The sequence below is a fragment of the Telopea speciosissima genome, chromosome 5, assembly GCF_018873765.1.
Source record: "Telopea speciosissima isolate NSW1024214 ecotype Mountain lineage chromosome 5, Tspe_v1, whole genome shotgun sequence".
Classification (NCBI taxonomy): Eukaryota; Viridiplantae; Streptophyta; class Magnoliopsida; order Proteales; family Proteaceae; genus Telopea; species Telopea speciosissima.
The window spans coordinates 4,889,113-4,912,413 of record NC_057920.1 but is presented as its reverse complement, the minus strand read 5'-3'; the positions used below and the strand labels follow the sequence as shown (position 1 = coordinate 4,912,413).

Genomic DNA, 23,301 nt, shown 5'->3' with positions numbered 1-23,301 from the left:
CTATAGCCATTGTGAACTGTATTCTTGATTGATTTACAGAGATGCCACTAGATCAAACATTGATAGGTTTACCTTATCCCATTGTTTGTTCTACAGAACTAATTCTGGATCATGGAGGAGTAATCAGCATGCTTTTATCTGCAAATGTGTACAGATGAATCTACTACCACAGTACCTTCCTTGAATGATCTATTTTAAGAAATTTCATGAGTCTAGTACAAATGTACAATTTGGAATTCCCTTTGCTCTTTCATATTTTGTCCCATATTCATATCCCATGCTATTTTTCACTGTTTAAGATGATTTAGTTTCTAAATGCTTTATGATCCTAATATTTTGTTTGGTCTATCTTAGCTGGTGGTTTTTAAAAAAAAAATTTGTAAAATTAATTTAATTATAAAAAAAGGGGCAAATCTCACACTAATCTGTGTTTCCTATTATAGATTTTGACCTGCTGATCTAAGTCAAGCCTGCTTGCTCCTGTTGGGAGTAAGAACCATAAAAAATGTTCAGGAAACAAGAATTTTTGGTCAATGTTTTAAATGCTTGTAAAGCTAAGGTTACGAGGCTTGCCTCCAGGTGCTCTTATAAGCTCACATCTCATAGTGAGAGGTCAACATGAGGTGCACAAAAAAGTTGGTTGGCTGTTCAATTTAGAGGTTTGAGGGAGAAAGTATTCTGCACTATCCTTTTCAAGGATCTACAACAGGCACATCAAGGATGCCAAAGAGTTTAATGACATTGTGATCCATGTATATGTGGGGTTAAAATTCTCAAGATGCCATTTTCATCTTAATCATCAATATTCTTTAACTCAAGAATTCACTCAAGCTTGACAGACAAGGTACATAAACACTTGATCAGAAAGCAGAAAGAAATTATTAACCAATCAATTGAATATTGTACATTACATAAATACTTGATCAGAAAGCAGAAAGAAATTTGTATCCAATCAATTGAATATTGTACATGCATCATAAAGATTGAAACATAAGGAATATGGACAGTTGATACAGCAATTGGAGGTAATTGTTATGTAAAACATGAAATCTTGATTGATGTTGTTGACACACTTGTGATGATTTGAGTCAGTCCGCGATGAAACTTTACACTGGAACTTAAGTGAGGAATTCCCATTCTCTATGAACATAAGGTACAGAGCTACTCAGTAAGGTGGTGGGGGATAGGTTCCAGGATATGGACCTGCAGGGAGGGAAGCAAGGATAATCAGAAACTTGACAGATGTAAAAGACTAATAGCAATCAAGATGAACAGGACACAGAAGATCAAAGAAAGCTACCTGGCAGTGGGGGATAATAGGGAGAGGCTTGTAGTGGAGGTGGATAGCTCTGTGGTGGATAGGGCTGAGGTGGGTATGGGCTGTATGGCTGATGAAGATAGCTTGTGAGTTGTGGAGGAGGATGAGGATAGGCAGCAGCCAGTTCAGGCGGTGACACATATGCTGACAGTGCTGGGTTAGGTGGGTATGAAGGATAGGGAGATGGGGCATGGTAGGCTGTTGGTGGAGGGGTGGAATATACAGGGTATTGGGTCGCCGGTGGCGGTGTTCCGTAGGGCGGCGCTGATGGTACAAAGGTTGTTGCTGGTCTCTGCAAATGCAAGACTAAGAATTAAAAAAGTTGAAAAAGGCAACAAGCATTATAGTCTCCAACTAACCCTACATTGCCTACTTTAATCTCTTAGGTACATTCAGAGCCACAAACCCTTGATATATCAACTTACATTAGCATTAGCGTAGTAAATTATGAGTTGAACTTCTCCAGCGTGTCTACAAGTTAAGATAAGCAGGTTATGCATATCAGATTGAGAAGAATACCATTAATATACATGTTGGGAAACGTGTTTCTTTCTTTCTCTTCTAATACCTGCCAGTTCTAGTCTGTATGGGCCAAGCAGTATCATCAAAACCTTGGGAGAGAACCTTCTGAAGTTGAACCCTAGAAACAATTGCACCAGAAAACCAGAAAAGTTAGTCAAAGAGGGTTCCCATTTAAGTGTTAGAAAAATATGATTTTAAGGGTGTGTCTGTGATGGTTGATTTACTTTCCGCTGCCAATGAAGTCGTCCAAAGTGAGGGTGTTGTTATTCCAGACATTCACAATCAACTCCCGGAGACCTTCGATGAGCGTGAACACGAATTTCTCTTGAAAGGTAGGGTTCTTACCTCCATCTGAACAAGAATCAAATAGGGCGACAAGGTATAGAATTCATATCTAATCAACCCAATTTCGGAAATCATCGAGATGTGAACAACAAAAACCAAAAATTGAGAGAAGAATCTGACTTCTGAGAGGAAGAGGCAGAATGGGTTGGACGTATACCTACCTGTACAGGTCCTGGTCCGGAACTTGGTGCTTCCATATTCAAGGCAGACATAAGGGTCCTGCCTCGAGATCCATTCCGTGTCCTTCAACTTGTTGCACCCCATAACTACAACACACAGCCATCAAAATCGGAGATTCAGAACAAATGCACCAAAAAAGAAGATGGGGAAGAAAAACTCCAATAAGATGGGAAGTTGAAATTGGAAGTTAGAAAGAAAGATATTGAAATTGTTTGGTAATTGGTGAAGTAATCCTGAATGGATCATGGAATATGGGATTGAGATGGGAGCAAAAAGGTGAGATTGGGTAGGCGTACCTGTGACCTCGAGCAACTGCCCTTGAATCCCATGAATCGACATGGATGAGTCCATAGCGAATGGAATTTGAGTTGGATATTGGTTCATTGATGAAGAGAATAAACGGTTTTGGAATTCGAGGGGACCGAAAAAAGAAAAAGAATTGCAGGGGAATTTATTACCGAGGGACAAAGAAGACCACCCGGTCGCGCCAAACACGCAGTCCCTGCGCCCCCTGACACAGGGGTATGTAAAATGATCATTTCCGTGATCATTTTCGGGTTTGCAAGTGGTGAAGTGGTCATTCCGGATGTCTTTGTGTCCGGGCTCAGGGACAGCGTGTTTGGTGCATTGTGCATTCTTTATTAAGGTAATTGAAGACCACTTTCAATTCAGTTTTGAGAAGGGGGAGGGGAAGGGAAGTCGTCCGAATCAAGTCAACATTTTAGAAAATCTGGTCAAGAGTCGCCCAAATTATACCAAGGTAAAATTAAGGGTGTTAATCGGTTCGATTACAGTTAAACGATTTGGTTCGGTTCGATTTTGACTACTTGAGGGTCGAAACCGTATCCAGACCGTTTAGCTAAACGGTTGCATATCCAAAACCATAATCATTTAGTAAACGGCTTCGGTTATATGGTTTTTAAACGGTTTCGGTTAAATGGTTATACACGGTTTTACACGATTTTTCGATTATATGGTTCTACACGGTTTGGGTTAGCCGATTATGAATAACATCCTTGATTTACTAAATAGTTTAATAGTTTTCAAACCAAACCTCCTGCATCTTTATAGAAAATGGGCTATAGTGTGTAGTGCATCTCTTTTAATTAGTAAATACCTTCAATGAACGATGGATCCCATGAAAATGTTGTATCTTCAATCACTGTTTACCCTTTTTTTTTTTTTTCTTTTTTGGGTAGAAAATGGTTTACGTTTTATTTAATAATACTAAATAGTTATTAGTAATTAGTTATTAATTATGAAGTTATTAGTTTTTTTTTTTTCTTTTTTAAATAAATCATTTATTGAAGAAACGTGACTTAGTGGTTAGTACTTAGTAGTTGCTATTGTTAGGTTTTGAATCTTTTGATGTTTGATTTAAACGGTTATAATCGATTGTAATTTGATTAAACGGCCTGAAACCGTTGGATTAATCGATTAAAATCGGACCGAACCGTTTAACTAAACGGTGGCATTTCTGAAACCATAACCAGACCATTTATTTAAACGGTCTGTCGGTTTCGATTTAAACGGTTCAATTCAGTTTCGGTAAACGGTTTCGGTTTTGTTTTGACATCCTTAGGTAAAATAATGACAAGATTGAGTCATAAATCGTCTTTGACTCTATATTTAAAACCATAAAGATGGTTTACTTGAGTTAAATAACAAATCACAACCCTTAGACTCTCTTCTCATGTTCAATGGTATAAACTCAAAATGCATTGATTCCTACCCAAAAAAAAAAATTCAAAATGCATTGAGTAGTGATTTATTGATTTTTTTTTTATGGTTTACCCATATTTTTTGTATTTTTTCTAATTTATACATATTTATTGTATTAAAAAATAAGAAAAAACATGATTCGTCTTAACCGGGTTTGACAAGGCCAAATCACCAGGTTTTTCTAAAAAATGAGTCGTGTGAGAAAACCTGGTTTCTAGCTATGTTTTTTAACTAATTAATTGAAATCTTTAAGGGAAATATTTTAAATATTATTTAAAGAAAGGGAAAGAGTTCTTTGAGCAAACGCATCAATGAAATGCAATAAATCAATATCATACATGGGAGAGCAGAAAATTCATTTTATGTTTGGGCGAGAGAGATAGACATAGAAATACTAGTGTATCCTATTGCAGCAATGGTTCAGAGAACCTTTTCCCATGTTTATATTTTATAAATATGCTTATTATGTTTACTTGTCTTAAATTATTTTGTCTTTGTTTTCTTTTATCTTATTTTGTAGAATTTTTATTTTAAAAGTAATAAAATTTATTCATCATTTTATGATTTTTATTTACTGTTGTTCCAATCATTTGTTAGTGTAATAGATTTTTATTAGTTATCCCAAAAAAAAAAAAAAAAAAAAAAGATTTTTATCTGTCCTTTCAAAATGCCCAAGTTACTCTCAATTTCTTTAGGGTTCTTATTTAATTTTAACGTTCACATGCACACCCTCTCTCATATTGAACACATTCTCTAAATTTCTCATCAAATTAGTGGATTAATTAAAGTATCAAATTATTCTAGTATGCACTTTGACTAAATTAGTACATAGATATTAAATATGCTATAAAATTGATCAGTTTGCTACACCTACATCAAATACCATACCTTGTTAGATTAAAAATGGTCATGTGGACGCTAGCATGAAATATAAAAATTAAGTATTATGTAATACATAATTAAAAATCATCTTCACACGTAATTAGGATGTAGATTAAAAGTAAAACGCTATAATAGCGAAAAAATGTGCGCTATTAAGAGGTAATCTGGGGATTTTAAAAAACCAAGGGAAAAAGATAGGTGAAAGTTTGTTTTACCTGGTAAATCAGAAAAAAAGTTTATTTGAGAGAGTTTAAGTAAATATAGATTAAGTTTAGGGAATTCAAAAAAAATCTCTCAAAATTATTGAACCACTGAAATGCACTTGTGGAGGTTTCTCAAGCAAATGATGGATTCAAAAAAGAGTTCTAGCCAAAGGGGCACACCAGCAAGGAAGCACGCCACGCCGGCGTGTGCTTTCCGATCCAATTGTCTGACCACCTGATGGTCAGACCCGAGATATGTTGGTCCAAAACCATGGATACTTAAATCTTTAAGTGGGCATTTTCAATTGATTGAGTGGTTGGCCCATGGTCCACCAGTCTGATCCAATGATCAGTTCCAAAGTCTAACACGGAGTACAGAAGTTTTCCTTCGCCGTTCGTGAAGGAGGAATCCTTTCACCACTGCCATTGGTTCGTCGGATTAGGCTAGGGAATGCCTGATTATGATGACAGAAGAATCCAATCATAATGTCAAATCACCAATGATGAAGAAATTCTTCCTTCTCCAAGGACGAAGAAAAACTTTATTGGCTACATAATGTATAACAATCTAAAGGAGTTGTGGACGGGGGAGTAGAAGCATTCTCATTTGCGTCTCAGATCAATCACTAAACCATCAGTGATCAGACATTGTCAAGGACATACTTCCCTTAAGTCCTTGAAATCCTTTGAAGGTCTGGATCATATTGGAGTAGGGAGGGAATTGCCTATGAATTTTTTCCAACTCAGAAAAAAAAAAAAAAAAAAAAGCTACCAAGCCCTCATAACCTACATAAAGGATAGACAATCAACAGTTGAGATTGTTTCCACTTGCAGTTCAAATATTCTGAATCAAAACAAATGAAATTATGAATTTCAATCGGGATGCTTTGAATAGAAATGTATACTTCCTCAACTGGAGGTGATTGAAGAAAGAAAGAAAAGCATAACAATCCAAGTAACAGTAAGCACACCCTAACAATTTTTTATTTTTTATTTTTGGCTTTCCTACAATTTTTTTTGATAATGGCTTTCCTACAATGATTGTTGCAAATGAAGATCTTGGAATAATGAATCCTTTTATTTTCTTCTGGTACAACTTTTTAATAGTTTATGGAAACCAGTAGTAGCAGCTTTTGTGTCGATGAAACTTCCTACTCTAAATGAAAAAGTGGAGATAAGTGACAAATAACAGAAATAAAAACAATCAATTATGAATTCCTTGATAACCAGAAACAGCTCTTGGTTTTCCAAGTAGCATATTCCATTACTGCTCAATCAAGCTGAAAATTCGTGTAGAAATTGCAATCAAGAAATTAAATTTAACATCAACATCCAGGAGAGGAGAGTACATGCACAGAACATTTATGTACAAATCAAACTCATACTCAAACCACTGATTCTGGCCCTGGTTCACTCACTTTCATAGTCTTCTTCATCTCCAAAAGTAAAAACAGAAGCATCTGCAGCAATGGCCTTAAAGTCACTTGAGTCGATTTTTGACACATCAAGACCTGATGCAACTCCACCACCACCATCAGTATTCAATTTGCTAGCAGATGTGAATTGGGGGGTTCCCTCACCTCTCAATGAAACTTGTTCAGTTCCATGTGTCACAGCTGCAATTTGTTCTGCGGTAGTCCCAGTTTCAGGACCCCCACCACTGGTAGTAGCAGGTCTTCCCACCCCAGACACTGCTTGATTTAGCCTGTGTTTGGAAGACCCACTGTCTTCTGCCTCACTGTCTGAGAAAACATCATCCTTATCTCGGCTTCCAGAACCTTTACTTGGATCAGAAGCCGCAGCACCCCCATCTGCTGCAGCAGGAACGGTTCCTGAGCTTCCAACGGGAGGCTTGTTGGCAGTTTCAGGTTTGGGCTTTGTTGGGATCGTGCCATCATAGTCTATCATCACAACCTCAACCTGGAATCCTGGGGAAGGAAGTTTCCTCTACACAGCGCATATCACATAATTATTAAAACAACACAAGCATTAACAGCTGGACCACAGAAAAGGTAGCTCAAATATAGATAAGCAGAAGGGTACGTCCCAAAACAACAATTTTTCTACTTGGCCAGTCTACTGTGAATCTGCAAGCCTTCAAACACAGTCCTTTTGACAAGTTGTCAACTCACAAGAAAAGAATGTTAGTTACCTTGTCAAATCCATCAAGATCGGAGGTGTTCAAGATTTTTCTGTTTTCTGTCATTGTCGTATTCAACCAACTGAAAAGCAGAGAGGGACCAGGCATGCATGTTAGTTTCCATTCAGGAAAAGCACACAAGATTATGTTTGTAATTCACTGAGAACCAAGCACATGGAAGTCTCCTTGAAATCCAGATCCTAGTAAGAGAAGCCCTAAAATAGGATACCAATGTTTGTAATTCATTGAAAAACAGGCATCCTCTTTCTAGGAATTTATGAGCAGACCTAAACAAAGATACAAATGATAAATTATTTCATAATAGATTATTTTTTCTTTTTCATTGGCTGCGACCACAGTATACCACTAACTAAATATCTCTTTCAACTAAATCCATGTCAAATCTAAAGCAGATATGAAAGTAAATGAATAGATGAATTCTGCTTCCCATGAATCAGGAGAACTCCTGACAAATCTGGATGAAAACTAACAATTGCTGATAATTACTGAAGTTTAAACAAAACCAATACAAAATGGACAGCATACAGACCAGTAGAAATCTCCTTGGCGGTCATGAAAATGGATTTTGAAGTCTCCAGCTACTTCAGTAAGACCAGGCTCCCCTGGCAAAGCAAAGACCATTATCCCTTTCTTTGGTGCACTAAACCAGAAATCTTCTGGCTGCAAAAAGAAAGTGTAAAGAATACATGCTGGAAGCCTGGAATTGAAACGAAACTTATGAACTGAAGAAGAAAAAGAAAATATTAAGATGTTAGGTTTCTTTTATTTTTAATACATAAATAGGTCAGAAGTTTACCATCAAATCCTTTGTTCTTGGATGCTTCTTTGTAGAGAAGAGAATTCCTGTGCAATGAGAACATCACAGTTCATTGCCAAATTTATATGCACATTCCAATCCTATTATAGGATGATCTCATTAAGTTAGCACATAACCAAAGAGATATATCGAAAGAATTCCCCAACTTCTGCAGGTTTGGTTAAGGGTTTCTCAGATCCTAGTTTATCAAACAAAATGGTGGTGAGCAAAAGGAGGGGGAAGGGGGAGGGGAAACAAAACAAAATCAATCATATAAATTTAAGATCAGCTTTTAGGAAGAAAATATTAAGCATGACTAACCCGTGAAACTCAAAAAGCATAATAAGAATATAAGATAGCTATCAACATCCATTTTGTCTGTCCTTGCTGATGAAAGAGGGAAAGAAAAGAAATACAAACTGGAAGAATGAATGCTGATGTAAAACCAGTAATTAGGATTACAACTTGGGCCTATAAAACCCAAACCTGCCCGAGGGCATACCAATATATTCCAGGCTTGAGCTGGAAGTTTCAGCCTATGGGACAGGCAAGTGTACAGAAATCCTGGCCCAAGTTCAGACAGGCCTATGCCAAGCCCAAAGTATGATGGTCAAATTTGTGCTACCATCACCTTTGCCAGTATTCAAGTACAGCCTTCCATTCCTCCAATATACACATTTTGTGCTTAACTTTTTTGGGCCGGGCTGGGCTGGGTTGAAATTTTTCCCAGATAGATATCTGGCCAGGCATCGCACCTAGGGATGTAAATTAACAGGACATTCTCCAGATCTGTATTCGGATTGGACCATTTATCCAGGATACAGATAAGCGGATATCCCATCCGATAAGGATCCTGTTAGGAGTTGTTTTACGAAAGGGGAAAGGGGGAGAAATCGTGAATTAGCTAGCGTCAGCTCTAATTCACGATTTCTCCCTTGTAGGGGTATTTTTGTCTCTGCTGACTATTTTTTCTAAACCTATTTTAATATACTGTTTTGGGGGAGCAGTCTCTTTACGGCTGTAGCTCCTAATTGTGCAGCAGCTCTTCTTCCTCCTCCTCTCTTCTTCTTCTTCTTCTTTCTTCTTCTTCTCTACAAATATTACAGATCCAATCCATATATGGCATATCCGATTAATATTTTATAGAGGTGTAAATCAGTCCGGTTACGGTTAATCGGTTCTGTTCTAAATCAGTTCCGGCCTCTAGAGGTCAAGACCAGAACCAACCGATTAACTACTCAGTCCCAAGTTTTAGGACCAGAACCATTAAATAATTGGTTGGCCTGTCCTGTTCTTTATTCGGTTCCGGTTAAGGGGTTCTAATCAGTTTTGGTCTGGTTCAAAAACAGTAATAACATCTAATTGGTTTTGCAAATTCAAAAATAAAAATTGAAAACCTGTGTATCACTAATGTATCAATATGTTAAGTCTTCTGGAAACAAGAAATACGAAACCACTAAAGTAACTTAACCACTTCTACAAGTTCAAAAATAAAATTTTAATCGGATTTTACTAAGTTTATTCGGATTCGGTTTCTTATCGGTTATATAGTAACTGCCTAACCGGTCCAAGACTGGACCAGCAGATTATCTGCACTTTTTAAAAAGCCAGGATTGAAACCAACCCAATTATTAATGGTCAATTGGTTTTGGGTTTATTCAGTCAGTTCCAGTTTTTGGTTTTTAGTCCCAGTCCAAGATTGACACCTTTACTGATTAATGATGGGTTGCATATTAGTAAAGCCATATTCAATTCGATTAAGATCCAATCAGTTTAAAATTTCCATTTAATATACATGTATGATAAATATATGTGATACATACATGGTCTAATATGTACTATATAAGGTTTTAAAAGTGGCATTTAACATAACATAACATAAGGGGTATTTGTGGAGAAAGATTATGGTGAAGGATAAATAAGTAAAAAGAGGTGTAAAAATAGGGGGCCAAAAAGAAGGTTAAAACGTAGGCCATTTTAATTTCCAATTACTAGATCCGTATCTGGATATTTAAACAGATAAAAATACGGATATGGCTTTTCATATCTGTTGGATATTTTACTGGATATTGCATATCTGGTAAAATAAACGAAGCGGAAATGGACATGGTTTATATCTGGCCCACATTCGGTCCATTTACAGCCCTAGTTGCACCAGTAACAGTATTTCTACAGATAAAGGATATTTTCCTTCTTTTTCCTCACAATAAAAACATGCTTCAGGGTCACAGCATAAAACTCACAGCAGTTAAAGTTGGATCCTTCATTATGGGTCTTACAGTAAAAAAAGAGAAGAAAAAGAACTTCCATGGCAACAGTTAATAGTATTAAGTCCTCGAGAAGAAAAAAAGGCCAGTCAACAAGTCAAGAGCAAACCATTATGATCAGAGATGGTTATTGAGGGCCTAATCCAATAAGGACACCTGTGAAGTCGAAATCCCCTGAGCATGCACCTGCAACAAAATGTAATGTCAATAATCATGTGAAAAAGCAACCCCCCCCCCCCAAAAAAAAAAGGTTCGAGAGGTAATTTACAGCTTTCATACCTACGTCCAGGCTGATTTTCTCCGTTGAAGTATGTTAAAATACGCTCAAAATATTTGACATACCTCTATGAAAAACAGAAATTTAAAATATTTATTAGATAGGCACAAAGGATATACATCCATGAAATAATCATTTCTGCATAGCAAATATAGACTGACAATCTGACTTGGAAGAACTAGCCCCTTCCCATCAAAACATCTTTTCTGGTTGTAGTAGTCAATTGACTCCTCAGCTGTAGGGAAGAACTGCAGGGAGATGGAAATAATATACTAATATGGTCATGAAAACAACAAGAGCACAAACTTAAGTGACAAAATCTTCTAAATCCATTAAGCCACACATCTTATAGGGGCAACCAGTCACAACTCACCTTCAGGTATAGAAGAAGGCTAGAAATCATTAATCCAGTTCTCGCCATACCAGCCTTGCAGTGCACAACAACTACATTCTCAATGTCTTCTTTCAACCATGAGTATGCACTTTGACAAAATGATATTATGAGTTGAATTGGGGGGCAGTTGTGATCATTAAATGGAAAACATGCAACCTGGAAATGTATAGAACATGTCAAATACAGAAAAAACTTTAAAAGTAACATTTTGATTGTAATGATCAACCAAGAGAGCAATCTCCCAGGTCCAAAAGTCAAACATTTCTTAGATGAGAACAGCAATACAAGATATTATTTGCTATATTTTTGGGATCTAATATATATATGTATATAGCTCTCAGTCAGATTTCAAGACATAAAAGAACTAGCACTATCAGAAATCTAAGGGGGAAAAAAAACAAATTTGAGGTATTAATCATTTCTTCCCATAAAGTCAGCTGATACAAGTCAAGACAAAGTCCAAAACCACATATGATGTAGAGTATGTGTCCAGTGCCCTTATACTCTTCAACTAGTATCTTTTAAAAGGTAGATTTGATATTTAGGTAATTAGGATTGTATCCGTGGATTTTACCGAGTACTTGACTTAGAAAGACAGGTTTTTCTTTTGGGTTTGTTTGTTAGATATATATATATATATATATATATATATATATAGAGAGAGAGAGAGAGAGAGAGAGAGAGTATAGTTTTACTGTTAAAGACGTAAGAAACTAGAGTTTTAAAAAAAGGGCGTACCCAATGCACAAGGCTCCTGCCACTGCGGGGTCTGGGGAGGGTCATTATGTAAGAAACTAGAGTTAAACGTGTCAAATTTCCACGAAATATGAGAAGAATATGTACTTAAGCCAATTATAGGATACTTGGTTCAAGAAAAAGCATAAAACTAATGAGTCATACGATGAAACTATGGGTGAAGGTTATTGAAGCCCGTCTGAGAAGAGAGACTTATATCTCGAAGAACCAATTTGGTTTTATGCCAGGTAGATCCAAGACAAAAGCTATTTACCTACTGAGGAGGCTCATGGAAAGATTTAGAGTTAATAAGAAGGATCTCCATTTGGTCTTTATTGACCTGGAAAAGCCTATGACAGAGTCCCTAGAGACTTAATCTGGCATGTTCTTGTGAAGAAGGGTGTCAAGTAAATATATAGATGAAATTAAAGATATGTATGAGGGCACAGTGACTAGTGTGAGATTTGTGAGAGGCCAGGGCAAGGAATTCCCAATTACGATTGGGTTACATCTAGGATCAGCCCTAAGCCCTTATTTATTTGAGGTTATCATGGATGAATTAACCAAGAGCATTCAAGACGAGGTCCCGTGGTGTACGCTCTTCGCCGATGATATTGTTTTGGTGGACGAGACAAAAGCAAGGATTAATGCTAAGTTAGAGATGTGGAGATCTACCTTGGAAACAAGAGGCTTTAAGACTAGTAGATCAAAGCAGGAGTATATGATGTGCAACTTTAGTCACACTATGCTAGATAAACGACATGGTGAAAATTGAGGAGCGAAAGATACTATAAAGTGACTATTTTAGATATTTGGGGTCAACCATAAATAAAAAAGGTGACATAGGTGATGATGTTTCACAGAGAATTAAAGTGGGATGGATGAAGTGGAAAGGTGCGACTGGAGTACTGTGTGACCGACATATTCCTTTAAAGCTTAAAGGAAAGTTCTATAAAGATTGTTGTCCGACCGGCTATGATGTATGGGGCTTAAAGGAAAGTTCTATAAGACTCCTGTCCGACCGGCTATGATGTATGGGGCAGAATGTTGGGCAGTTAAGAAGTATCATATAGAGAAGATAAATGTAGCTGAGATGAGGATGTTAAGATGGGCGTGCGGCAAACTAGGAAGGATAAAGTAAGGAATGAACGTATTAGAGCTGATTTGGGAGTTGCCCCGATCAATGACAAGCTCCGAGAATGTCGCTTGAGGTGTAATGGCCATGTTCCAATTCAACGGAGGCCTGAGGATGCTCTAGTATGAAGGAGTGATCTGATCCCGACTGAAGGAGCTTTAGGAGCTAGTGGCAAGCTAAAATGACCATAAGAGAGGTTGAGGAATAACATGCGTAGTATGGGTCTTGTACCAAGAATGACCTCGGATAGAGCCTATTGGAGGGAAACGATCCATGTTGCTAATCCCTTGTAGCTGAAATTTTCTTGACTTCCAAGGTTGTGCCTCTTTCCTCTTACTTTCATTTCTCATTTCGCACTTCTCATCTCTTATGTCGTCATTTCTTCGTGCCTCTTACTTTCATTCAGTTTTCCCTACTTTGTTTTGCAAGGATCCATGTAGCCGACCCCATTTAGTTGGGATAAGGCTGAGTTTAGGGTTCAAGAAAAAAAAGAAAAGCTTGGAATTGTTGAGGTTTTGGTGTCTTGACTTCTGATGAACGAGCGACTGTAACCCTATTCTCCATTGATAGTGAAACAGATCTCATCTCACCGTGGACGTAGGCAACCTTAACGAACCACGTATATCTTTGCGCGCATTGTGTGATTGTGTTTGCGATTTCCATTCTTCTCTGCATCGTGTTGGGTTTTACAGGAATCACCTACATGCTATGAATCCATGCAGTAGATCAACTAGGTCAAAAATTTTCATTCAACCAGGACGTGTAAACATACACACTTATAACACCAATTCTCACCTAGACTTCCACTCAACCATATTCACCATGCGACTCCAAACTACTAGTTAAACACCAATATGAATCCATCCATGCTGGCCATCCGGCAAATAAAGGTGTAATAATCCCAAATTTAATTACAAAACTGATCCATGTCTAATTATTTGCAAGCAAATACCATCGCATGTACACAAAATTCCCTTCGAATAACTCTCTTACAACTAATGCTTTTGAAGCTTCACCTCAACCACCTTCTACAACTAACAGTTTGTGTATCCCATTACCCCAACCTCACACAGACCCAATAAAATCCACGTGTAGCCCTCGGGACCAAAAAGCTTCAAATCTTTTTCCTTGGCATTTCTACCTTCTTTGCCTCTTAGATCCCCATTATCTCTCTGGCTTGAAAGAATTCGTGACTTGCTAATGTGAGATAGCATTATATTGCTCATGAAGATCTGGGTTGAGCTTCTAAAAACCATTTATAGCGATACACATACTATCCTGAGTCCCTGACAGATCAAGCTTGTCATATCACCAAGAACTTGCAGATACATCCTCCACACATAGAAAAGTATCAATCGTCAAGAAAATCCCCTCTCATCATCAGTCTTTGGAACACAAGAAAGTTGAAATAGCTCAGTCAGCATCACATCATCACTAAGGCAACCATAGTACTCGAAATTTTGATGGTTTACATAATCTTTCCTGTCCATCTTCCCTATTAAGGAGGTATGGAGTCGTCGCTTTCTGGTATGGCACGCCATTCTGCTCTCACTCCTGCCCAAGAAACCTCATATCAGAGTTCGAGACACCCTTCCTCCTACCGTTTACGCAAGGAGTCCTTGGTTGGCAACCGCTGCTGTATCGGAAGCCATCCGACTTACAGGTTTCGAGTTTAATCGAAACGAAACCACCAGCAACTTGACAAGTTTACAAGGTTTCGGTCAGAATTTCGGTGAAATGGTCGAATTTTTGCTTGCAATGGTTGAATTGTGTAATATTTTCCAGTTTTATGGTTCTTCATTCTATTCCATATTTTTTTTATTGAATGTTGCATCTTATAGGCATATACACTAGCAACCTAGGGTCCGAAGCCAAACTACCATTGTGGTTTTTTTTTCAATCTAATGATTCAGACATGTGTAAACATGCTTAAATAGGCACTACAAAAAATTTCAGGGAAATTTCCATCATTTGGCTACCGAAAATCGCCATTTCGAGTTGAAATGCGAGATGGACCAAATTCTGAGTCCATTTCACAGATTTCAACAGAATTTGGAACCTTGGTCAAATCCTCAACATCAAACATGCTATTGAAGTCCACACCATACAATAACTCTATATCTGAACGCTGAATTTTCTTCTTGAGGATTTTGTAGGCTCTGAAGTCCTCAAGTGTACAGTTCTTCACCCAAGTAATAAGCCCATCAGCGCTGAGTGAACACTTTATCTCAAGTATATATCATTTAGCCACTTATTTCAATCAACTATAAATCAAAAAACTCAAAAGATGGCTGAAAGTAGGATCCCTTGGATCTGAAATTTGAAATAAATCTCAATATGATTGGAAGGAAAACTTTACCAGTCCTCAAAAGACGGTAGTTTTCTAGTGTAGACTTGAAGTACATAACAGATTAGTATATTTAAAATGGGAAAAAGACTGCCACACCGCCAGTGTGCAGTTTCACTCTCACATTAATTTTTTTTTTATTTTCTCTCACCTACTCTGAAAATGTGGGTCCCATATGGATGAAACCTTTTTCAGGACACCCATTGGTGTGGCATGCAGATTCCTCCCAACACTGGCAGCACGGAGAACCCTCTCCCATTGAAAATAGAGTGACAAGGCACTATTTCAGGGCACTGAACTTATATTCTTACTAGAAGGGGCAAAATAGAGATCACAGGAACCATTAGTGTTTAGCTTAAATTAAGCCCCCCACCCTGGGGAAACAAGCAAACAAAACTTCATAAATTACTTATTGGGGAAAAGGGGAAGAAGATCAAGAAATTATGACTTAGAACTTAGTGCAATGAATCAATGACAATCTCTTTTACCGAATAAATTAATGACAATCTCCAGAAACACCAACACAAAGCAGAAACAACCCCCCAACCCCCCCCCCCCAAAAAAAAAGAAGCTTAATGGGTTTCCCGTTTCTGTCCTTTCTGATGTCCGTTGGTCTCATGATTTTAGACAAGGTATCGGAAATGGTAACGTATCGGACAGTTTTGCCATCAGTTTCAATTAGAAAAAAAACGTTTTCTGGACAGATTTACCCCCAATACCATTTATCCCATAAAGGACCGGGAAGGTATTGGGCACAGCTAATACCGATACGCCCGATCCGATACCATATTATTTTAAAACCATGGTTGGTCTAACAGCCCATAAGAACAATTTTTTCCCTTTCACCTTTCTGGGTTCTTTTTCTTTTTTGGGGGATGGGGGGATCAAAGAATATAACAAAATATTGAAACACAACACACCTTCCCCTCAAATAATGATGCATCATACAGCCTCTCTGAACACAGATTGTATACTTTGTATTTTCCCTGCATAGATAAGGTTGGTTAGCAAGGAGGACAAGATATCACCCATAGTACAGGAGAAAGAAATGGATTCCCAGTTGAAATTGCACAACAGAGCATGAAATTCAATTCACACAAATGACAAGTTTAAGAAACAATTTCACTTTCCAATAGATCAATGGCATCTGAAGGAACTTGAGCTTGGATGGCTTGGCTCACCATCAGAGAATTAAGAGCCACAGGTGGGGAAAATCCCATAAACCCATCTAAAACCTGGAGAATTCCCATCAAAACTAATTGAACCCTTTATTTCACATTCTCCTTTGGTCTTGTTTCACCATTAAAGCCCAACTGAATACTTACCCTAATTACCTAGATAATTTCTATTTCTGTTACAAATTTTCTGATTTCACTATTACCCAGCTAGAGTTAATTAAACCAAACCTTAAACATAATCCAATTGTCTTCAAATCACACCCCTACCTTCGCCATTCCCTGACCAGCAAATCCAATACTCTAAATCGACATAAATTTGTCTAAAAATTTCCTGAATTCTTAAGAAAACTCTTTCCTTTCTTGTTACAGTAGTTTCACACAATTCAGGTGTTGGATAAATAGTCTGATCAGATTTTTTACCCAAACAGTATCCTTATCCAGGCTACAGATGGTATACCTTGCAATCAGAAGAAAGAATTAAGCAAACTAATTCCCCCATCCCCCACCCACGGGGTGGCTGGTGAGCATAGCACTAGATCTGTGGCCAGTCCTATGATTCTAAAAACTAAAGCCAAACTGAGACTCTAAGGATTAGAACTTGCATTATAGTGCCATGTCACCTTCCACAAAAAAAACAGTAAATGTATGATCACCTTGTGGTGACTCTCAAAAAACTTGATCACTTCTTCCATGTGGTTTCGGTAGAACCCCTGCATTACATTTCTCACATGGTCAGTTGAACTGTTGAAGTAACAAAACATAGTCTATTAAACATGAAATGAAAACTATCTAAATTGTTTACCTCAAAATATCCGAAAAACCCAGAGCTCATATCACCAGCAGGAAAACCCATAGCGATAATATTCTCAGTGATGTAAGTCATATCCAAGTCAAATCCTCCTTCCTGGATATGGGAAATAAGAATCAAGGTTAGTAATGCTGAATATTATATAACAAGAAAGAATGGAAAAGAGAATACCTATAATCAAATACCAGAAGAAGCAAAATGCATCATCACATTAGTAAAATGGATCATGCAAGAACATGATATTACTGAAGGCAACAACTGGAAATGGAAAATTGGAAACATTTAATATTTCAAAGATAGCTTCTCCTCTTCCTCTGAACACCTCTCACCACAACCCCACTTCTCTACCTTCTCCAAATTTCTAAACAAGTAGCAGAGCAACTGCACGGATCAATTGGAATAGCACCCAGCAATCGGAACTTGAGTTCAATCAACTTGATAAGTGGTAAAATGCTAAAAAGGCACTTAAGAGGTTGCGTAGACAGATGGGGGGAAAAAAAGGGGGCAAAACCATTTAGAATTCAGATAGAAAGGACCAACGAAGACTTGTCATGCAAATTTTGCCACCAATGATCATCTACGAGATTTCAGTTTGTGAGGCTTTGCAGAGGCTAAGTTTGAAGCCGCCTGATACACTCTCAATGACATCATTGCTACTGGCATTCAGGCAAGCTAACGCGCAAGAGGACCCAACAGTAATGGAAAGTGACTCAACAGGATGGAGAGACTCAGGCGGCCATTCTATCAAGAGGTGATTGCCAGACCCACCACTGTTCAATCTGAACCTCCCAGTGTCAAGGCTGCCGGATCCTTCAAGGAGGTTCCACTTCTCCCCCAACGCCCCAAACTCCCACACTGAACTCATTTCCAATTTCAATTGTGTTACATGATCTTCTTAGGCCCCCCCAAAACCAAAATTGTTAAAAATCTGAAACACTCAAATCACTATCATCCAAAAAGAAGCACACTTCTCTGAATTTGATGATCCAAATCTACTGAACAAACAGTGTGTAGCTTAAATGATGCCCAGATAACAACCAGATCTATTATATCAAAAATACTGCACTAAGCTTGACCGTTGTCAGAGACTGAAACAGAAAGAAAAATAGCTCCTGAAGTTACAAAACCTAAACACTTACAGAATGGCAGGGAGTCGGAGCCGGGAAAGAAGGAGAAAGAGGAAGAGGGGAAATTTACAAAATACATCCTATTTTAAAATGTTGGCAAGCGGGGTGGGGTGGGCAAAAAAGTCTGGTTACAAACAGCTTTACCCTTTCAACAAAACCACGAAATTAAATCAAGACAGTCACTTAAAACATGATTCTATAGTACCTTTTATCAACAAGATCATCATATATAGATACTATGAATTATGAATGCAGAATGAAAAATACACCACCAATGTGCCTGTGAACTGCTGTACTAGTTTTTCCTGAAACCATCTTTAGGTTTTAACTTATCACAATATTACTTAGGTATTTAGAAATTTAACTTTTAAGGGACATTTATAGAAGAAATAAAGTTCATCAGCAACTTGAAGCAGTGCAGTTTGTCTAATGTCTACATAGGATTTAGATAGATAATTTATAAATAAAAAAAGAGAGAGAGAGACAGAGCTACTTCCCGCCCAAGATTGTCAATACAAATTTTCAATTAACCATACATAGCTGCTCCGCTCTGCCCCTGGGTCAATATGAACACAACCTAGCAGCAGGCAGTCAAATCTACGAGGCTGATAACCAAAAGTACAATTCACAACCCCAAAGAATCTCCAGTCCATTAAAGTGGATAAAGTGATCCACTAGCCATTGTCTACTTAATTCAGAGAAAACAAGTTTAAGAATTGTAAAGGACAACATAACCCTTATTCTTCACCATCTCTACCAGTAACATATTCAACTCAACAAAGCCATACTTGTTACTAGTCCTAAGCTGTGCACGTCTTTCCTCAACACTTCTCCTAAAGTCATTTTAGGCCTACCCCTGGCTCTTTTAGCCCCTTCAATCTGAATCAAATCACCCCTCCATATTGGAGCATTCAAAGGGTTCCGCTGCACATGTCCATGTCACCTCAAACGGTTTTCAATAAACCTATCATGTATCGGAGCTATCCCTAAATTAGCTCTAATTTGTTAATTCCTTATTTTATCCTTTCTAGTTTCACCACCTCATCTCAGCAACACTATCTATATGTTGTTTCTTCACTGCCCAACATTCAGCTCCATATACCGTTGAGGTAGGTGGACCATGTAGCAAATTTTAAAAGCATAAATTAATAAAATGAAATCATAATGTGATTTACTCTACACTAGAAGTTTGTTTTAGTAGCTAAAACTTTGAAGGCAAAGCATCCACCAGACAGACCAAAGTGGTTTGTTCCTGTAACATAGAAGATGCTTTTGAAAATAACAGATGAGCAAAATGTGAAACTAGTAAGCTCTTTCACCATTCACATATATTAATAATCAACACTATAAACAAATGGACTGAAAATTAACGCAAAGATAGTGATGATGGAACTGAAAATGAAAGGAAAATTTAATCACCGCATTCTTCCTAGCATGCAAACAAAAAACAGAAGTAGTAGTAACACATATAGATACCTGATATCTTCGTTTGTTTTGAGAGACAATGTGTCGAGCCTTGACCTGAACAGCCTTCACAGCACTCCTAGATGAGTCAACTAACCCTTTCGTGATTGATCCAAAAACACCAGGCTGTGCAGTTGTCGAGGCACCATCATCACTCTCATCTGGCGAAGGAGATTTAGGAGACGAGCGTAATCCTAAACCACTGGTGAAACGTGAAAATGGTGACTTCCCAGCATTTGAGTCCTCTTGCCCAGCTGTCGAAGGTTGTGGAATTTTGAGACTTCTAGCCCATGATGATACACCAGAAGCAGATAGAAGGGAAGGGGCATCACGTGCAGTATCTTGTCCAGTAGGAGCAGCAGGTTGAGCATCAGGAGCTTTAACGAGAGGTGAAGGTGATGAATCAGCAGATGCTGTATCCATTCTATCATCAAGAATCAAATGGTATTAGCACCAGTCACATAGAGGCCCAATCATGCAGGACATACTGTGCAAAATTAATAGATTACAAAATCAATAAAAAGCTAGGAGAAAAAGAAGAAGAGAAAATGAATAGCACAAGAAGAACAAGAAAAGATATCCACACATACAAATGTCAAGCATTACAAATCAAATCCTCGATCCTTGGATGTGACCTTATTTCCATGATTTACAATTTGAATTGTTATAACTTAAACTTTTACCATTGGGCTAAGAATATTTTCGGATAGTTTTGCACCTGTCATTAATCAAAATGGTTAAAATTTAATTTCGAAGCATCCAATGCATTGTGTCACAAAGGTTGTTGGTGAAAATTTATGATAATGACAGTTATAATTCACTAAAATATTTCTCCTAAACAGCTTGTTTCTTTCCAGCATACCAGAAGTCAGACCATTGCATCTCTGGAGCACCAGTTTTAGACTCATTTCCTTTCATACTACAACCAATCTTAATTTGGAAAACATAGGCTCGGATTCAACATGGAAAGGTTGGTAAATATCATTCTTCTATCTCTACAGTTCAATAACAATGAACACATTTTAAGAAATTACTACGGTCAAAATTCCAGCGGGCGGGCCTCAACACAACGGTAAGGTTGCTCCATTGCGACTTAGTGGCTGCAGGTTCAAGTTGGGAAACAGCCTCTCCGCAAAGAGGGGTAAGGCTGAGTACATTATGACCCTCCACAGTCCTTGCAGTGGCAAGAGCCTCGTGCACTGGGTACACCCCTTTTACGATGGTCAATATTCCCATATACCGTGCCTCAAGCAAATAATAGGGCCACCATTTTAAGAATTTGGAACAACCTAACCCCTACAGTTAAAGCATTGTAATGATGTTTTGTGCTTGACATACCATTGACAATGAACCATTTGAAAAAGAGAGAGTGCAATTGATAATGAAGTGCCACATGCAAGAATGCAGACAGAAATGCATAGCATCTATTCTTGCTTGATGTAGTTCAGTCCGGTTCTACCATTTTGATATTTTAGGGGCGGACTGGCTGAGCCTTATAAATTTAGGGACTCGTAAGTTTCCAGCAAAAGCCTTTCTTATGCTTCATGCTTCTCTTGTATCGGGCTCAATCCCTTGCAATCTGTTGGGATGGACAAAAGATAGAAATAGTGACACTTTTATGAGGCAACAACAGGGAGGAAATATGAGTACAGGTATATCTCATACTTTCTGCAACAATGCACATCCAGAAGTTGCAAAATTTTCCCCAGGACTAGCTTGCAAATGAACTCATACTTTTAGGACATGAATAACAACCCACAGTCCCACACAAATTGAGTTTTAACTACCATATTAACAAAATTATTTTCTGTTGGCCATCCAACCCAAGGGGGATGGGAGGATAGATTCAACTACCAAACCGCTAAAGCTAGAAGGTGAGGAGGAACCTTACCATAAAATAGCTATCATGGTCAACCCATCCAATGTGATCCCAGGTGTTATAACGCCCTCTACACACCGTTTCTACGCAATTTGATTTAATGCTTCCGCAAGTGAACACTTCAATCCTTGAACACACAACCGATCCCCCAGTTCCAATGACACCGAAACCTCCCCTCTCCCAGCATTCTCCATTGGGAAGACTAGTTCAGCCTGACATTTCTAATGGACCATACTCAGCCCTCCACAAATAACAATACCATACACAATGATCGTTACCCAACTTCAATATATGAAAATGCATAGAATTGAACACGAAAACCAAATTAAAAATTAAAAACATCAAATCACCTATCTAAGAAAGTTCAAACGAATAATCGTGGATAGCGACGAGAAGGTATAGATCTAACATTGATGCTCATAAGGATTGGAATCCAATAAACAAAATGAAACGCAGATAACTACCCAATTGAAATTTAAACATCTCTACAGGGGGGAAAATAAATAAACAAACAGTGGCTAAAGCCACCTTCAGATCTACAAAAACCATTTCTTACCTGTATAAGATAAAATAAGATAAAATCCTTCCCTTGGAGCACAGAAAACAGAGGTTAAGGTAGTTTAGGACAAAATGAACTCCCGAGGAAATCGTTCGAACCTCTCAGGGTTTCAGAGAAATCCGAGAGACGTTCTGTTTTGTTTTCAGGATTAAAAATGAGAATTGCCGCAAAAGCAAGAGGTATTCCTGCAGAATTATTCACTTCCAATTCCAGACGCCATCACATGACCTTCATCTGTCAATAGAACCATAACCCGCTGAATTTGTTGGATCTGGTCGTTTGACCTTTTGTGGTCCTAAAATAAACAAAACACTGATATACTTGAAATAGATCCTATTTGGACGAACGTGATTCGAGATCTTATCCAGAGACTCCAGTGAAAAATTTTGTGCCTGCGTATCGATTCGGATTGCAACGTTTTGATCAATGAGCAATCCAAATCATTGATCTGGTTTCAGTCAGGTTGAACCGCTTTCGGTCGGTCTGTGTCTGGTTTTTAACAGCTTTTTTGTTATTGATTTGTAATCGGATTATTATCAGGTTTGAACCGGAACGTTTCAGGTTTACATGTATACAACAGTTACAACTATACATAAAGAAATTAATGGAAAAATTAGGGGTGCAAGTTTGACCCTGTCGGCCCGAACCTGCCCTAAGTCCGAGCAAGGTTTGGGCTGAGATATTTGGCCTTGAGGGCGGGTCAACGTTGGAAATTTCTGGCCCTAAGTCAGGGTTGGGTCGAGTTAGGGTTGAGGCCTCATGTAAGCCTGGCCCGGCCCGGGCCGATCCTGTTTTGGATTATACTATAAAATATATATATTATAAACTTTAAACTTCACTCACATTTTGTTATAAAATATATTATATATGAAGATAATAAGTGATATAATATATTTTTATTATAGTGTTATTTTACGTAAAATTGATAATTTTCTCCCTGACCCATTCCAGCCCATGCATTTCCTTCCCCCTCCCCATGATCAAGACTAATCAGGGTCAGCC

At 38.0% G+C, this 23,301-nt stretch overlaps 2 protein-coding genes and 1 long non-coding RNA gene across 5 annotated transcripts; 1 reads left to right on the top strand and 2 right to left on the bottom strand.

The window, feature by feature from the left end:
* Window positions 1-921: 921 nt before the first annotated feature.
* LOC122660964 (extensin-like) lies at window positions 922-2,780 on the bottom strand. Of its 2 annotated transcripts, none has more exons than XM_043856231.1 (7): window positions 2,662-2,780; window positions 2,343-2,451; window positions 2,065-2,191; window positions 1,887-1,958; window positions 1,744-1,789; window positions 1,301-1,610; window positions 922-1,203 (listed from the first exon to the last, which is right to left on the bottom strand). In XM_043856231.1, exons 2-7 carry the CDS (start codon window positions 2,395-2,397, stop codon window positions 1,166-1,168), a joined length of 648 nt encoding a protein of 215 aa, XP_043712166.1. In that variant the 5' UTR covers window positions 2,398-2,451; window positions 2,662-2,780; the 3' UTR covers window positions 922-1,165. The 2 variants fall into 2 exon arrangements, with proteins under 2 accessions (XP_043712166.1, XP_043712165.1); XM_043856230.1 differs by having other exon boundaries at window positions 2,347-2,451.
* A 3,527-nt stretch (window positions 2,781-6,307) lies between these two features.
* LOC122661311 lies at window positions 6,308-6,669 on the top strand. The gene is made up of 2 exons (XR_006332862.1): window positions 6,308-6,462; window positions 6,512-6,669. It is a non-coding gene; the product is annotated as an uncharacterized LOC122661311 (long non-coding RNA).
* Window positions 6,428-22,509, bottom strand: LOC122661309 (phosphatidylinositol 3,4,5-trisphosphate 3-phosphatase and protein-tyrosine-phosphatase PTEN2A-like). 2 transcript variants are annotated; one of them, XM_043856667.1, is made up of 13 exons: window positions 22,297-22,509; window positions 19,874-20,285; window positions 17,265-17,366; window positions 17,116-17,172; window positions 16,205-16,270; window positions 11,047-11,223; window positions 10,835-10,921; window positions 10,676-10,740; window positions 10,506-10,582; window positions 8,130-8,176; window positions 7,863-7,993; window positions 7,325-7,394; window positions 6,428-7,119 (listed from the first exon to the last, which is right to left on the bottom strand). In XM_043856667.1, exons 2-13 carry the CDS (start codon window positions 20,282-20,284, stop codon window positions 6,583-6,585), a joined length of 1,827 nt encoding a protein of 608 aa, XP_043712602.1. In that variant the 5' UTR covers window position 20,285; window positions 22,297-22,509; the 3' UTR covers window positions 6,428-6,582. The 2 variants fall into 2 exon arrangements, with proteins under 2 accessions (XP_043712602.1, XP_043712603.1); XM_043856668.1 differs by having other exon boundaries at window positions 22,376-22,505.
* Window positions 22,510-23,301: the final 792 nt, after the last annotated feature.